The following is a 15,076-nucleotide window of genomic DNA, read 5'->3' on the forward strand; positions in this document are numbered from 1 at the left end:
ATTATTCCTAAAGGTGTTATTATTTCTTGTTTCCCGTAGCCAGCTCCTACAGACTTTCATTGCATGGCCTCTCTTCCCACAGAAGGGGCATATTAAGGGGTTTGTTAATGATCTATCTGTGGATTCCTGCAAAGGGGCCATGGTCTCTCCCTTACTTTTCAATTGTTCCTTTAAAATTTCAATTTCTTTTTCTAAGTCTGTCACTGATTTATTGTGTGTCTCAGGTTTTTTTGTACGATTCTTATACGCATATGCTGCTACTTTCCTCAGTTCGTCGAGGTCCATAGACTCCCAGTTGGGACAGCTGGTTTCAAAGTAGTCTTTTACTACTGAACAACAATTCCTAACGAATTGTCTGCGTATATGTTTAATGTCTTTTTCTCTGGACAAATCAAGGTCCATATATGTACTTCCTACGTCAATAAGTCTGTCCATAAAGTGGGAGGGGGTCTCATCAATTTCCTGTCGGGATTGTTCAAATTTTTCCCATGCATCAGGGCTATCAGAGCAGTCTCTCATGGCTTTTAATAATGCTTCTCTGGCCAGGACTAGTTTTGTGTGATCCTGTATAATATTAGGGTTCCAGTGTGGATCTACAGTTGGCCAGTGATGAGCTCCTCTACCACTTTTCTTATTAGCTAGAGAGATGACATTACTTTTCTCTCTCTTTGTCAGAAATGTATCTAACAAATTCTCCACATCCAACCAAGAAGGGTCAAAGTTTCTGAATATATTTTCTAATTTTTCTATAACCAACATTGGTTCTGCCTCAAATAATTGAACATTGTGCTTGAATTTTTCTAAATCATCAGGTTTAAAAGGTGTATAGTGTCTTACAGACACCAAGTTCCCTTCTTTATTAAAGGTGGGTACTTCCCTCAATGGAAATAAACTTCTGTCTAAATTATCTGGTGTTACTGTTTCTAGGCTACTTGCTCCATTTTCAATGGGGTAGGTAAAAGAAGGGGAAAGGTTAGGATTATTGGCTGTTGGAGCATGGGGGTTGGAGATTAGAGCATTAGTGGAGGGGAGGGCAGGGGGAAGGGCTGGGACAGGAATAGGGAGTGGGGCTGGAGCATGAGCATGGGTGGGGGGGAGGGCAGGGGGAGGGGCCGGGGCTGAGGAGGCAGGGTAAGAGGCATGAATAGAAGGAGGAATCAGGGTGGGAGGGGCAAGAATGGCAGGGGGAGGGCCTGGGTGGTCAGGATGGGGAGGAGCTGGTTGGTGTGAAGGGGCTGCTATTTGAGCCAAATCGTTTTGGGCAGGGTTGGTCAGGGAATCTGATAATGATGGGGGATGGAGAGTTAAATCACTCCTATTGTAGGATGTTTTTAACTCCCTTTCAATGTTTTGCAGGAAGGTTTTTATCTCTCCCCATTTTTCCTCCCTAATTTCATCCAGGGAAGTTTTCATCTCTCCCCATTTTTCCTCCCTAATTTCATCCAGGGAACTTTTTATCTCTCCCCATTTTTTTCCCCTAACTTCATCCCGTTCCACCAATTGTTGATAAATAAAAGTATTTTTTTTGGTAATTTGTTCAATAAAAGTATTTTGGTCCCTAATTCTTTGATCAGTAATAGTATTTAGTTCTTTATGTTGCTGATCAATAAAAGTGTGTAGTTCTTTAATTCTCTGATCAGTAATAATATTCTGTTCCCTAATTCTTTGAGTAACAGTATTTTGTTCCCTAATTTGCTGATCATTAAAAGTGTGTAGTTCCCTAATTCGTTGATCAGTGATAGTATATTGCTCATTAATTTGCTTATCAATAAAAGTGTGTAGTTCCTTAATTTGTTTAGTAATAGAAGGAACAAGGGAGTGTTTTCTCTTAGAGGTTAGGTATATTATTGTAAGTACAACAATTACAATCCCAAGGAAGATGAATGTAAGGGTCACGAAGAGGTTTATAGTTTCTGAAAAATACCATCCTAGAGGAACACCTACTAAAAATCCAATGTACTTGGTCATTGAACTTATAAGCCAATTTCGAAGCAAAGCAGACATTGGTTGTAGCCACATTTTTCTTATTTGAGTCAATTACTAGGTTGCCTGTAACTTTTTTTTTTTTTTACAGTAGGTGGCTCCCTAGTCTACAACACTATATAGGCTAAGGGCCTATTCTGTTGTAAATTCTCCTTATTAAGCTTCTGGGAGGGGTTACAAAAGCCTAATGCAGGAAGGTAGAAGCTATGAAAGGGCTGATTAGGAGTGAATAGACCGTAAACAAAAGGTAGAGCTAAACCTCCTTCTTTTACAAAGTGTGTATATGGGAGGGTCCCAGCAATCTTCTTTAGCCCTCAGGCTAAAACTGCTAGGACCATGTGCTATCTTCCTTGAGCAAAGCTCACTTAAATTTTTTAAGACTAGAAAGGCCAGGAAACAGAAAAAATGGGTTTTAAGTTAGCTCCCTAGCTGTATTCAGCTGTTTTTTCCCCCCCTCGGGCTAGGAGCTCCTAAGAGCTCCTCCTGAGGTTCCTCGTTGCTAATCAGTTGATTAGGTAAGCCTGGCCTGCCTCTCAATCTACTGAGCCACCTCCTTAAAGTAAAAGGAGAAGGAAATGAGAGACAAAAGGGAGAAGAAAAAAAATCCTGTTGACCCCAATTTAACTTAAGGAGAAAAGGGAAGAGAGAAAAGGTGTTTTATACTTACCTGTTCTGGCAGCTGTGTCTTTAAGCCAAGGTATTTGGTAAAAGGACTGACAGAGTGAGTAATAAGTGGGGTGAAAGGGCAAGAAAATTCAGGAAATTTATTGAGGTTCTAGAAACCTTCGAAGCACTAAAGCAGGGCCAAGAGCCGGAGGGGGTAGCCGGGGTGGGGCCTCTCCCAGGTGATTAGTAAGGAAATCAGAAAGGAAGATCAGAACACTGATATAGTTCTTTTTCCCGAAGTGGTTATGCCAACTGTTATGGTGGAAATTTTCACCTTTAGGATTGATGTAATATTGAACAATGGCTGCCAAGGAATTTACTTATGAAATTCCTAAAATGAAACACTCAAGTCAGAATGGAGTTTATGGAGGTTTAATCACACTGGGAGTAGGGAAAGGAGAGGGAGAGAAGGAGAGAAGAGAAAAGGGAAAGGAGCTACTCAACCTCTGACCAAGGCAGAGGGAGTTTTAGGCCCAAAGGGCCAAGGTGGAAAGAATCAGTCCTTAACTCACATGAGTGATCTGAAGGAAAGCTGTCTGCGGGCATCTTCTCTCCCCAAGCTCCTAACACCAACTCGCCTCTCGCTCTCTCCCCAGGAAGTGAGCAAATTCCAGAGGCTGTTCCCTACCTCACTTCCTGTGTCTCACAAGTGCCAATGGTTGGCTCTAGCTTGGCTTAGGACAGCCCAGGTGGGCAGTTAGTTATTTCTGATTTGTCATTGACTAGCACATGCCCGTTTAGTGTGGGTGTGCACAATTTTTGGGTGCTATACCAAGATGGAGACTTTTAAAATTCACAGAACGGAACACAAAAAGGGAGGGAAGGAGAGGGGGGAGGGGAAGGGAATAAAAAGGGTGGGGCTAGAAAGGGAAGCATAATAAGGGAGGGGACTGGGGGGACTGATTTAAAATAAACCACAGGTTTAAAAGGTAATAGCAAAAGAAGAAAGCTCAGAATTTGGGGAGGATATCAAAATGCTGGGGAACTAACATGACAATCATAACATTGAACGTGGATGGGATGAACTCACCCATAAAACGTAGACGAATAGCAGAGTGGATTAGAATCCAAAACCCTACCTTTTGTTGTCTTCAGGAAACACACATGAGACAGGTAGAAACTCACAAGGTCAGAATTAAAGGTTGGAGTAAGACCTATTGGGCCTCAACTGACAGAAAGAAGACAGGAGTAGCAATTATGATATCTGACAAAGCCAAAGCAAAAATAGACCTAATTAAAAGGGATAAGGAAGGTAAATACATCCTGATAAAAGGGAGTATAGACAATGAGGAAATATCACTAATCAACATGTATGCACCAAATCGTATAACACCCAAATTTCTAATGGAGAAACTAGGAGAATTGAAGGAGGAAATAGATAATAAAACTATACTAGTGGGAGATCTGAACCAACCACTATCAAATTTAGATAAATGAAATAAAAAATAAATAAGAGGTGAATGAAATCTTAGAAGAATTAGAGTTTATATATATATATATATATATATATATATATATATATATATATATATATATATATATGGAGAAAAATAAATAGCGATTAAAAAGGAATACACCTTTTCAGCAGCACATGCTACATTCGCAAAGATTGACCATATACTAGGTCATAAAAACATGGCATACAAATGTTGAAAAGCAGTAATAATTAATGCAACTGTTTCAGATCATAAGGCAATAAAAATAATGATCAGAAAGGGTACGTGGAGAGCAAAATAAAAAATCAGTTGGAAATTAAATAATATAATATTCCAAAATTGGTTAGTTAGAGAACAAATCATAGAAACAATAATTTCATTGAAGAAAATGACAATGGTGAGACATCCTTTCAAACCTTATGGGATGCAGCCAAAGCAGTACTCAGAGGAAAATTCATATTGCTGAGTGCATATATTAACAAATTAGGGAGGGCAGAGATCAATGAATTGGACATGCAAATCAAAAAACTTGAAAGCGAGCAAATTAAAAACCCCCAGAAGAAAACCAAATTAGAAATCCTAACAATTAAGGGAGAAATTAATACAATTGAAAGTGATAAAACTATTGAATTAATAAATAAGATAAGAAGCTGATACTTTGAAGAAACAAAATAGACAAGGTACTGGTCAACCTAATTTAAAAAAGGCGGGAAGAAAAACAAATTAACAGTATCACAGATGAAAAGGGAGACCTTACCTCCAATGAAGAGGAAATTAAGGCAATCATTAAAAACTACTTTTCCCAATTATATGGCAATAAATATGCCAATCTAGGCGATATGGATAAATATTTACAAAAATATAAATTGCCTAGACTAACAGAAGAAGAAATAGAATTCTTAAATAATCCCATATCAGAAAAAGAAATCCAACAGGCCATCAAGGAACTCCCTAAGAAAAAATCCCTGGGGCCTGATGGATTTACTAGAGAATTCTATCAAACATTCAAAGAACAGCTAACCCCATTACTATATAAACTATTTGACATAATAAGCAAAGAGGGAATGCTACCAAACTCCTTTTATGACACAAATATGGTACTGATTCCAAACCCAGGTAGATCAAAAACGGATAATGAAAACTACAGACCAATCCCCTTAATGAACATAGATGCAAAAATCTTAAACAGGATACTAGCAAAAAGACTTCAGCAAGTGATCAGGAGGGTTATCCACTATGATCAGGTAGGATTCATACCAGGAATGCAGGGCTGGTTCAATATTAGAAAAACCATCCACATAATTGACCATATCAACCAGCAAACCAACAAAAATCACTTGATTATTTCAATAGATGCAGAAAAAGCCTTTGATAAAATACAACACCCATTCCTATTAAAAACACTAGAAAGTATAGGAATAGAAGGGTCTTTCCTAAAAATAATAAACAGTATATATCTAAAACCATCAAGCCAACATCATCTGCAATGGGGATAAATTAGATGCATTCCCAATAAGATCAGGAGTGAAACAAAGATGCCCATTATCACCTCTATTATTTAACATTGTACTAGAAACACTAGCAGTAGCAATAAGAGAAGACAAAGAAAATTGAAGGTATTAAAATAGGCAATGAGGAGACCAAGTTATCACTCTTTGCAGATGATATGATGGTCTACTTAAAGAATCCTAGAGAATCAACAAAAAAGCTAATCAAAATAATCAACAACTTTAGCAAAGTTGCAGGATACAAAATAAACCCACATAAGTCATCAGCATTCCTATATATTTCCAACACATCTCAGCATCAAGAATTAGAAAGGGAAATCCCTTTCAAAATCACCTTAGACAAAATAAAATACTTAGGAATCTATCTGCTGAGACAAACACAGGAACTATATGAACACAACTACAAACCACTCTCCACACAATTAAAACTGGACTTGAGCAATTGGAAAAACATTAACTGCTCATGGGTAGGATGAGCCAATATAATAAAAATGACCATCCTACCCAAACTGATCTATCTATTTAGTGCCATACCCATTCAACTTCCAAAAAATTTTTTTATTGAGTTAGAAAAAACCATAACAAAGTTCATTTGGAAGGACAAAAGATCAAGGATATCCAGGGAAATAATGAAAAAAAAAATACTAAGGAAGGTGGCCTTGCAGTCCCAGATCTCAAACTATACTATAAAGCAGTGGTCATCAAAACAATTTGGTACTGGCTAAGAGACAGGAGGATCAGTGGAATAGACTTGGGGTAAGTGACCTCAGCAAGACAGTCTATGACAAACCCAAAGACCTCAGATTTGGGGACAAAAATCCACAATTTGACAAAAACTTCTGGGAAAATAGGAAGACGGTTTGGGAGAGATTAGGTCTGGATCAATACCTCACACTGTACACCAAGATAAACTCAGAATGGGTGAATGACCTGAACATAAAGAAGGAAATTATAAGTAAATTAGGTAAACAGAATAGTATATATGTCAGACCTTTGGGAAAGGAAAGACTTTAAAACCAAGCAAGACATAGAAAGAGTCACAAAATGTAAAATAAATAATTTTGATTATATCAAATTAAAAAGTTTTTGTACAAACAAAACCAATGTAACCAAAATGAGAAGGGAAACAATCTTCGTAACAAAAACCTCAGACAAAGGTCTAATTAAATTTATAAAGAGCTAAAGCAATTGTACAAAAAATCAAGCCATTCTCCAATTGATAAATGGGCAAGGGACATGAATAGGCAGTTTTCAGCCAAAGAAATCAATAATATTAATAAGCACATGAAAAAGTGTTCTAAATCCCTGATAATCAGAGAGATGTAAATCAAAACAACTCTGAGGTATCACCTCACACCTAGCAGATTGGCTAACATGACAGTGAAGGAAAGTAATGAATGCTGGAAGGGATGTGGCAAAATCGGGACATTAATATATTGCTGGTGGAGTTGTGAACTGATCCAACCATTCTGGAGGGCAATTTGGAACTATGCCCAAAGGGCGACAAAAGAATATCTACCCTTTGACCCAGCCACAGCACTGCTGGGTTTGTACCCCAAAGAGACAATAAATAAAAAGACTTGTACAAGAATATTAATAGCTGCGCTCTTTGTGGTGGCCAAAATTTGGAAAATGAGGGGATGCCCTTCAATTGGGGAATGGCTGAACAAATTATGGTATATGTTGGTGATGGAATACTATTGTGCTAAAAGGAATAATAAAGTGGAGGAATTCCATGGAGACTGGAATGACCTCCAGGAAGTGATGCAGAGTGAGAGGAGCAGAACCAAGAAAACATTGTACACAGAGACTGATACACTGTGGTATAATTGAACCTAATGTACTTCTCCATTAGTCTCAATGCAATGTCCCTGAGCAACCTGCAGGGACCAAGGAGAAAAAAACACTACCCACAAGCAGAGGACGAATGGTAGACACCGAGGAAGGACAACAGCTTGACTACAGGGGTGGAGGGGGATATGATGGAGGAGAGACTCTTAATGAACATCCTACTATGGAAACCAATAGCATGGAAATGGGCTGAGTTGAGGATGCATGTGACACCCAGAGGAATCACACGTTGCCAATGGGGAGGGGTGGGGGGAAGGGGGAAAGGTGATCTTTGTTTCTAATGAATAACATTTGAAAATGGAAAAAAAAGAAAATGAAGGAGAAAAGTGAGATCAAAAAAAAGAAATTTGAAGATAAAATTATGTTGTGCCTTTTTAAATTAATTCATTATTCATATTGTAATGGGGAAGTGTCCTAGAGGGATGTAAGATGTGATAACTCACCTAGGAACTTCTCAGGGCTAATTAAACATCAAATCCTTTGATTATGGAAACAAAGTTTTATTTTAAGAAAAAGGAATGAGGGGAACTGGTAGGTGTGACCCTCACACTCTTCAAACTACCTCTACCCTACTCCTAAGTCCCTTGCAAAAGGAGAGCCATCTGTTCTTTGGGCTCTACCTACAACTCCTTATGCTATCTAAAACCTTTCCCAGGTTATCTGACTGACCCTAATCTTCCTACTAGTAATTAATAAAAAAAGAAAGGGAAAAACCTCTGGCTTTGGCTGCTGTACTAAGTAACCAAAGTTATAGATGAAAAGCTTTGGATTACCTTAGCCAATAGGAATTCTGGTAGATTTACTACTGCCAGATAGAGACTGGACTCAGGGAGATTTGTTTCCTCCAAGTAAACCCTCTAGATGCCAAGGATTTCTCCACAAAATTCTGACTTTCCAGGGAGAATCTCTTAGAGCAAAACTCCTCCTTCATCTTGAAATTGTAGACACAGAATCAAAACCCACTCCCAGCTCAGATCAAATCCAAGTAGGAAGTGAAGTTTAATTATTTTCAATTTTAGACTTCCACAATTTCTTCCTACCCAGAATCCTTTCCCAGAGCTTATCTCAAAATTCCCTTCTTGCAACTAACCCTAGAAACCAGTCTTATCCCTAACTTATATTCCTGCGATTTTGAACCATATTTAGAGCCTTTCACTACAGACAAAGGAAATATAGGCAACCCCCGCATTGGAATGCTTATTATGATTGAGCTAAATTTGTTTCTTTGACTAATTTTAAATTAGAATATGTTTTTTGTTGTTGATGAGTAACAGCAGACAAAAAAAATACCATTATAGTGAATATTATTCTAAAAAACGGCTTTGTGCAACAAGCTCTTTCTATTATGGGTTCTTTAAATATAGTACTTTATTGTCTCTTTTTAATCTTCTTAAATCAGTCATCTAAATACCTAATTAAAATCTATATATACTCTCAAAATAACATCACCAAATCAAGAGTGGCAGAAACAAAATCACTAGTTCAGATCTTAGTTGACTATAAAGAAGCTAGCTCATTAGTTCTATCTTCTTTAGCCTGGGAATGTGATTTTTGACATTCTGTTTACTTTTAATAATTGCATCACAGCAAAGCATCTTGAGTAGCCAAGGATTTTATCAGTTTGGGAAGGGGCTAAATAACACTTAGTAGTCCATGTGTTTAATGTCTTCCTTATTTCTCTATTGATAACTCAAAGTTAAGCTGTTATAACATACTTTTGTTCCTGTTTCCAACAAACAGAGACCGTCTCTGTGTATAGCAAACTTAGTTGCACTGTACGTACTTCAGCTATTTCTGGGTCAGGAACAAAAACACTTCCAAGGAATCTATTAGGTGGGAAAAGAGTACTTCCATTTAAAAGGAGGTTTAGGATTATGACCCAAATGTAATCTTACTATACATTTTTAAACCCTTAAAATTAATAGAAGTGTAAGGCAAAAGTGTGTTAAAATTGCCTACTTTGAATTTCTTTCAATGTCTGCTGCTAGTGCATGACCCCACCTCTTGTTTGACCACTACTACAGCTTTATATTTTTATGAGATGGAAAAATGATTCTTAAAATTCTCCCTGTGGAACAGTAAGATGTACATTTGTAGGAGATAAACAGATTCTTCTCCCTATTTCAGTCAAGGTGTCTTTTCTTCCTAAGGCTTTAAAAAAAATAGTTCTTTTATTTTAGTTCTTGGCTCCAAGAACTGTGCAACAGTATTTAAAACATCCTGTTTGGACAACAGTGGCTTTTCAGTTTTCAATTTGAGGCATGATGTAGAACCATGACATTTTACCGTTTTGTAACCCTATTACACCTAGTAGGCATAGATCATTTTCTTTTATTTTACTTATTTATTTTGAAATCTTACCCTTCTGCCTTGATTTCAGGCTTTTTAAAAAACCCTTTCCTTCAGCCTCAGAACTGATTTGATATTATCTGTTCTAAGGCAAAAGAGTAGTAAGGACTAGTCAACTGGGGTTAAGTGACTTGCCAAGGGTCACACAGCTAGGAAGTTTCTGAGGCTGAGTTTGAACCCTGTACCTCTCATCTCTCAAGCCATGTAGCCCCCCCCCACCCTTTAAAATCTTATATTCTGTATTAGAATTGATACAGAATATCAGTTCTAAGTTTAAAGAGTATCTTTTCTTCTTTAAAGATATCAGAATTCTCAATAAGTGGTTTTAAACAGAATCAAATCTTCATCTTTGCTTCTTATTTCTGTGGTCAAAATGATCCAAATCTAAGCCAGCTCCCCTCTCCTTGAAGATTTGGTTTGTATAAAACCCATGTGACTTATAATCCTTGTTATTTTTCTCTGTCATAAGTATATTTTACATATATCCTTTGAAGATATTTTAGCATAGGGATGTGGTCTCTATTAGATCCCATATGGCATTTAATCTTTTGTGAAAAGATCACCAGACCAAGATTAGGAGACCAGGCTTCTTCTAGTCCTCAATTCTGCTACTAATTAGCTATATGAGATAATGTTTATAGAGCATAAACTACTGTATGTGCCTTTTATCATTTAACAGGCTATAGGACAACTGATTGAAGGAAGAAGTAAGGGTTTTTCACCAGGAGCAGAGAAGACTTAGGGATGTGATATCTTTAAGTATTTGAAGGGCTATTGTAGATTAGTTAGTTATTAGACTTGTTTGGTTTAGCTTTGGGGTAGAATTAGCATCATCCAGTATAAGGTTCAGGGTGGCAGATTTAGGCTTGCTAAGAGGAAAAACTCATTAGTTAAAGTAGTCTAAAAATTGAGTGGATTGCAATAGCAGATGATGTAGGGTCCTCTCTAGAAGGCTTCAGGCAAAGACTGAATACTTATTAGGGAATTCTTTAGAGGGGCTTCCTATATAGGTATTGTTTGGACTAGATGATTCTAGTTGTCCCTCCCAACTCAGAAATACTGTGATCCAAGACTGTGCCAGATGACTATCTCTTAGTCCCATTGTATACTTTCATTATCTACCTCTCAAGATTTTTGTGAGGAAAGTACTTCATAGAACTTTTTTTTTTTAAATCCTTATTGGTGAGGAGCAGGAAATTGAGTTTCAGTGACTTGCACAGGGTCACACAGTAAGCTAATATCTGAAATCAGATTTGAATCTAGGTCCTCCTGACTCCAGTTCTAGTACTCTATGCACTGTGCTACTTAGCTGCCCCCCTTCATATAGCTAACAGCCTTAAAATAATTTAAAAATGTAAGTTATAGTAGTTGTGAGTATAAGAATAGTGCCTACCCTTATGGAGCTTACATATTCAAGTTTAATTTGTAGATAGTCTTTAAATTTTGAACATATTTCAACTACAAACTTATTTAGAATGCTTTAGTCAACCACATAAGTAGAATAAAATGCCATTTTTCTGAATCAGAAATAACAAGTAAATTTTAATTGATTTATTTAGCAAACCTTTATTAAACATCTGCTATGTGTCAGGCACTGTCCAAAGACTTCGGAATTCAAAGAAAGGAACATGATTGTCTGAACCTTATGAAACTTCCATTCGTGTGTGTGTGTATTTGTGCCTTGTACATAAAAAATAAGTGCAACATTTATACAAAGTTATTTCAACAGAGTAGCACTCTAACAACTTGAAGGATCAGGATATGCTTTCATGTCAGAGGAGGCACTTGAGGGAAAATGGGGATGCTGTGGAGGTGGTAGGGAAGTTAGGAAGAAAGAAGGGTTTGGGAGAGAAAGAAAGTGAGTTCTATTCTCTACATATAAAGTTTGTGATTCCTAAAGGTTTTATATTTTGATAATATGAACCTGGCATTTCATAGAGAGACTGGTGTTTGAGATATATAGATTCAGGAGTTATCTGCATAGAGTTGTTGGTTGAACATGTGGATGCTGATGAGAACACCAGGAGAATATGTATTTAGAGAACAAGGAGAAAGAGCTCTTTGGATAGAGCCCAGGGGGTCACTCATATGTTGAAGTTGGGACACTGATGATTATCTAGAAGCTGAAATTGATGAGAGAATAGAGAGAGAGAAGAAAACTGAGAATGATGGTAGGGAAACTCTAGGAGGAGGGGAGCATTTGGAATGCCAGATATTTCAGGGTAGTTCAGGGGTGATAAACTGAGGAAAGGACATTAGACCTGGTAATTTCTAGATGATGAATAATTTTGGAGAGAATAATTTCAAGTTAGAACCCTTATTGCAAGGAGTTGAGAACTATGTACAGATTAGAAAATAAAGACTTTTCGTTCCTATGATCAAGAGGTAGTGGGATGCTAGGCATAAGTATGCCTCCTGTAGTGTGGCAAGTACTTTTAAAGCAGGTTTGGGATTGACAAAGTCCTGGCATTTAGATGACTATAGAAGAATGAGGTATTTTCTTCCCATTACTTCCTTTTCAGAATTGCCTAACATTTAGGCAGTACTAGCATTCAACTTCTTTCACAGTAATCAACATATACTTCAAACCTTTTGGGGTTACAGTATGGAAAGGACTGCCTTTTTTGGTAGCTGATTGTCTATCATCAGAGATGTTCAAGCAGAATATTAGATACTTGCTATTACTAGAGAGGAGATTTATCTAGCATATAAATTATTGGACTACATGACCTAGAAGGCCTTACTTCCTTTCATTCCCATTGCCTTATAAGTCATGTTACTCTTTACCCTTCCTTATAGGCAGCTGCTTATATTTTTCTCTTTTTTGTTTTCCATATTTCAGGACCATCTTGCTTGCAAAGTCCCAGAATATTTCCTGTTAGTCAATTTTTGTTTTCATGAAAATCTATTGTTCCCAATAATTTTGTCTAGCTCTAAAAATGATTTTATTCTGTCAGAATGGGTATTTTTGTAAAATTTAAATTTTTTTTCAACACAGATATGTTGTCCCTTTTTTCCCTATGTAGGAAGTAAGAAAAAAGAAAAGGAACGGCCAGAAATTTCTCCTCCTTCTGATTTTGAACACACCATCCATGTTGGCTTTGATGCAGTTACTGGAGAATTCACTGTACGTATAAATGGCTGCTTTTCAGTGAAATTTGTTGCTTCGGTTTTATTTCTTAGAATTGAGTTTTCTATCTGAGGACATAATTATTAGAGACTTTTTTGCTTCTTGGGAAGTGTTACCAATTCTAAAAATTATTTTAAAGAAACTTTGACTTAAATGGTCATTTGTTTATAATTGTCCAAAATCGATTGAGAAATGTTAATGAAGTCATCAAGATGGAAACAGGACGTTGTGACACCTTGATCTAATGAGATTTAGCTAGAGTTGAGGAATCATTACATTTGCCACTATGTAAAAATGTGACATATTGGAGCCAACTGATTTTATGTATGACAGTTTGACATCTCAGTAGGCAATGCTGTTAATATCTTTTCTTTAGGGAATGCCAGAACAGTGGGCTCGATTGCTACAGACCTCTAATATCACCAAGCTAGAACAGAAGAAGAACCCCCAGGCTGTGCTTGATGTTCTGAAGTTCTATGACTCCAATACAGTGAAACAGAAATATTTGAGCTTTACCCCTCCTGGTAAGACACTAGATTACGTCATAATAATACAGAAGAGAAATTTAGGGTTGTGATGCTTTCTAACAAGATTATAAATTTAAGATGGGGGAGGGGGAAGAAATGCTGAGATGTTAACGTGCATAGCTAATGAAGGGAAAATACTTATTGGACATGCTACTTATCCATAAGCAAAAGTTTTTTTTTACTCAGATAGATTTCTTTTTGGTGTACCTCAAAATTATTCATTGGACTCCTCAAGGAGTTCACTTGAGCAAACAAGTTATAATAGTAGACAGGTACACAACACAGGCTTGTCCACTTTACTGTATGTCTTTTGGAGGGAGAGATTTGGGGAAGGTGGTTATTCAAAACAGATTATGTTTGAAAAGTTGACTTCTTTCCAATATAGAATCAGTCATGAAAGATACCCAGAAACATAAAATACATCATCAGTTAATTGTTGGCTATTCTCAGCAGAAAGCTTATGTGTGTGTGTGTGTGTGTGTGTGTGTGTGTGTGAACCTTTCAGTTGTGGTAGTGACTCTGAGATCCTTCAGTTGCAGAGAAGGGACAGTCTTGTAAGGAAGACCCTCATTAGGCACATCCTCCACTGATGAAAATTCCAGGTCATAATCCTAGTCCCTATACCTTGATATTATTTTGTAATTTTAAATTGATGATTATTAAGCTTGTTTAAAATAAAAGGAAGGGTGATTATGCCTATAGAGAGTTTGAATGCCATTGTGTTAAACGACTGGATGAAATGATTCTACTTAATGGAAAGGAGCTTGTGAAGTTGGAGGCTGCCCAAGTCATTGTGCAGATTATTATACCATTGGGCATCAGAATGGGCATAAATGAAGAGTATACAACCATTTTTTGATACTGATGAGGTTGAAAGCTGTATTTTTAAAAAAAGTTAGATGCTTAGACTAAGTTCTTGGAGTACTGGGGCCTATGAGTTTTCAATTTTGTAATTTAGGTACTGCTACTTTGAAAGCATTTTGTTTGAAATTCCATTTAAAGTTGTATAATTCTGGGTTAAAATCTGGAAATTCAGCAGTACTTCTTATTTTACCTCTAAATATAGCCATCCAAAAAAATATCCTCACTAGAGAGTTTACCAAAATGAACAGAGGTAGCTTCCTTCTAAGTTCCTGAATAGAAAAGAATAATTGATCCCGTTGAAAGAGACAGGAAGATTGTACTCCAACATGGAATATTCAAATCAGTTCTTCCTTGACAAGGTCAATAAAGACATTTAGGTTTGAAAATAGAACTTATTATTTAGGACTGTAAAGTCCAAAGGAATTTAAACACATTAAACATCCGATACCACAGGTATGGGAACCTGAATAGCAAAGTCTAAAGTAAGGTTTCAAATTGATGAGGTTTTCTCTAATTCAGTTCATATATTTTTTAATATAAATTTTAGGTCATTTGGAGGAAGGGAAGGCTGGCTCCCTGAGGTCTCAGTGGCCAAACTTAAGACTTCTGTTCTTAGGAATCCCATCTTAAATGGTGGTTCAGTATAAGGGCTTTCACTTTATATTAGTTGTACAGGAAGGGGTAGAGTCTCTTCTCATACCAATCCTGATCTTCCTTGACCTTTAAATGAGTTTAATATATTTATAGTAAGGGGTCATGAGC

At 36.9% G+C, this 15,076-nt stretch overlaps 1 protein-coding gene across 2 annotated transcripts in view; it reads left to right on the top strand.

Moving 5' to 3' along the window:
* PAK2 (p21 (RAC1) activated kinase 2) overlaps positions 1–15,076 on the top strand; it is a 147,515-nt gene that overhangs the window by 66,732 nt on the left and 65,707 nt on the right. For both annotated transcript variants that reach the window (XM_001364316.4, XM_056793617.1), the window contains exons 3-4: positions 12,820–12,920; positions 13,300–13,447. In XM_001364316.4, coding sequence (XP_001364353.1) covers positions 12,820–12,920; positions 13,300–13,447 — 249 coding nt within the window. The remainder of the gene's footprint in view (positions 1–12,819; positions 12,921–13,299; positions 13,448–15,076) is intronic.

Source organism: Monodelphis domestica, chromosome 4 (assembly GCF_027887165.1).
Source record: "Monodelphis domestica isolate mMonDom1 chromosome 4, mMonDom1.pri, whole genome shotgun sequence".
Taxonomy (NCBI): domain Eukaryota; kingdom Metazoa; phylum Chordata; class Mammalia; order Didelphimorphia; family Didelphidae; genus Monodelphis; species Monodelphis domestica.